Source organism: Athene cunicularia (genome assembly GCF_003259725.1).
Source record: "Athene cunicularia isolate RWA chromosome 1 unlocalized genomic scaffold, athCun1 chr1_part2, whole genome shotgun sequence".
Taxonomy (NCBI): domain Eukaryota; kingdom Metazoa; phylum Chordata; class Aves; order Strigiformes; family Strigidae; genus Athene; species Athene cunicularia.
Genome location: NW_020799092.1, coordinates 80717671 through 80720365, shown reverse-complemented (window position 1 = coordinate 80720365; position 2695 = coordinate 80717671). Strand labels below are relative to the sequence as shown.

Here is a 2695-nt window from a genome sequence, read left to right as displayed (position 1 = left end):
GCGCCCATCATCTCGGCAGAGAAAGCCTACCACGAGCAGCTGTCGGTGCCGGAGATCACCAACGCTTGCTTTGAGTTCTCCAACCAGATGGTGAAATGTGACCCACGCCGTGGCAAGTACATGGCCTGCTGCCTGCTGTACCGGGGTGACGTGGTGCCCAAGGATGTGAACGCGGCCATCGCAGCCATTAAAACGCGCCGGTCGATCCAGTTTGTGGACTGGTGCCCCACGGGCTTCAAGGTGGGTATCAACTACCAGCCTCCCACGGTGGTGCCCGGGGGCGACCTGGCCAAGGTGCAGCGGGCTGTCTGCATGCTGAGCAACACCACGGCCATTGCGGAGGCGTGGGCCCGCCTGGACCACAAGTTTGACCTGATGTACGCCAAGAGAGCCTTTGTGCACTGGTACGTGGGGGAGGGCATGGAGGAGGGGGAGTTCTCGGAGGCCAGGGAGGACCTGGCTGCCCTGGAGAAGGATTATGAAGAGGTTGGAAGGGACTCAGCAGATGGAGAAGATGAGGCTGATGAGGATGAGTATTAACAAACTGCAGTGTGTTCTTAATGAAGTCAAACCCCAGATGAAATACAAACCCTCTGCCATCAGGCTAAACTGGTCCTGAGTGCCTGGAGGTGCCAAAGGATTGTCCTGAACCTCAACGCCACTGTTTGACGTATTATACCTTTTCTGCTTGCATAGTCTACGTGCTCATAGTGCACTTCTGTAGCATGGGTGTCTCGAGCTTTATCACACTGCTGTTTATTGATGGGTGAAGCTGAATAGCTGCCTGGCTTAGCGTTGGGGACACATCCTGCCTAGGCAGAGGAGCCTGGTTCCTAGGCCAGGGGAATGTTGCAGGCTGCCTGCTTTGGCTGAAATGTCAAACTCTTGCTCTGGCTTTTTAATGTAAAAGCACCTTTTAATTAGAAATGCATCTGTACACTTCTATGCAACTGTCTTTTTTTGTATTTGAATAAAGACTTTTTTGGCTCAGTTTTTTTGGATTTAACCAGAGTGTTTCTATGGGTAGGTCCCTACTGCATGGATGTTGTCCTGCAGAGAATAGCAAATGCTGATAAGGGTGTGCTCAAGGTAAGCCAATCATCAACCATAATTATTGCTGTGAGGGAGGTGTCCTATATCTTGCAGGGCCTGCTCTGTCTGGAGCTGGATGCTGGTCTTACCTCCAGGAGCAGCCCAGAGGAACCATGTCTGAGAGGAGGCAGGAAATCCCCAGTTTGACCAGTGCCATAATGAGGAGTGGTGTCTGGGTAAAGAGCACCTTCCTGGGGCTGTTTTGCCACCTCACCATCTGTGGCAAAGCTTGTTTGTTCCTTGGGTGAATCCTGGTTGTTGGAACATTCCTGTAGCTGTGAGTTGGGGTCCTGTTGGAGTTGGTGTGAGTGTGAAACCAGCCCCATGTGCCGAGGGTTGGAGTTTGCCCTGAGGAGGGGAGCCAGGCCCATGTCATGGGGTGACTGAGGAGGAAAAGCAATTCAATACCCCTGGTAAGAGGTGGAGAGGGAGTGTTGATAAGCCTGGGAGCCAGGAGAAGGGCTGCCTCCATGCTCCGTTGAGTCTCTTGGTGCCCTGCTCAGGGCTGTTGTGTTACATGTGTTTATTGTGTTCTGGAGACGTTCCAGAGTGATGCCCTGGGAGGTACAGCCAGGGCTGGTTAGAGGGAGGGGAAGGTGTTGCTGTGCCCTATACTTGGGAGATGGATGTGGAGCTCATTGTTGGCTGGAGTTAGCCTAAAAAGCCATGGTGCTGACAGCATGGATGGGCAGCTGGACCCAGAGGAAGATCCCTGTTGGGGTGAAGCCTTCCCTGTGCTCCTCACTGCTGTGAGATTGTCCTGTTACTCCTGGGGAGGCTGAGCATCAGGCTGCCCTCTGAGGGTGGATCTTACGGGGATGGTAACCAGCTCCTGCCTCACCTGATGGGTCCTGTCCTTCATCTTCAGCCCCGCTAGGGTGATGGGTCCCACTGGGGCACCCCAAGGCCTGTCAGCCCAAAGATGCTGGGGCTAGTGGCTCTCCTCTCATCCATCCTAAGTGGCCCCTCTCCACCCCCTGATTCCTGGGGACAGGCCAACCCACCTCTGGGGTTGGTTGTCCCCACACCATGCCCCTAGCACTGACAATAACCCTCACAGGCGACCGGTAACTGCTCCATTTGCCAGAAATAAGACTGTTCAGGGCTCAAAGATTGTTTTTGAAAGAACAAAGCTGACTTCTGTCTCTCTGTGAGAGATGAGAAACTTAAGAAAACCAGCCTGAGAAAGCAAATGTTGGGGCTGGGCTAAGGAACGCCTCAAACAGAAGATGACCCTGTAGTCACGGGTGGCTGGTGTGGGGGTCGAAGCTGATCAGGCTGCCCCAGTAACACAGGACGCAGCTGGAGGGGGGAGCCCTGTGGAGACAGGAGAGCTGCTCTGGGGCACCTGGGCAGATTTCAAGGGCCGTCTGCCCAGTGAATGCCCTTTGCTTTATTAGCCATGAAATGCATATTTAAGTAACACCCCTCAATATGCTAATGAAGACTAACACGATCAGGCTAATTACACCATCCCATGAAACACCTGTCCACTCCCTGTCAATGGGATACATAGGTATGTGGGTTGACCTAGGGGATGGACCCCAGGAATGTGGGTATAAATCAAAGGGGAGAAGAAAGGGCTCTCTATCTCTCTCTCTCT

The 2695-nt window shown here is 53.4% G+C and overlaps 2 protein-coding genes across 2 annotated transcripts in view; one reads left to right on the top strand and one right to left on the bottom strand.

Annotated features, from left to right (window-relative positions):
- The window catches only part of LOC113487816 (tubulin alpha-3 chain-like), a 15115-nt gene extending 14130 nt beyond the window's left edge, over window positions 1-985 (top strand). The window contains exon 5 of the mRNA XM_026862665.1: window positions 241-985. Within this exon, the coding sequence (XP_026718466.1) occupies window positions 241-540 (300 nt within the window). The 3' untranslated portion in view covers window positions 541-985. The remainder of the gene's footprint in view (window positions 1-240) is intronic.
- Window positions 1-2695, bottom strand: part of LOC113487814 (tubulin alpha-3 chain) — a 7442-nt gene that overhangs the window by 2490 nt on the left and 2257 nt on the right. The window lies entirely within an intron of this gene.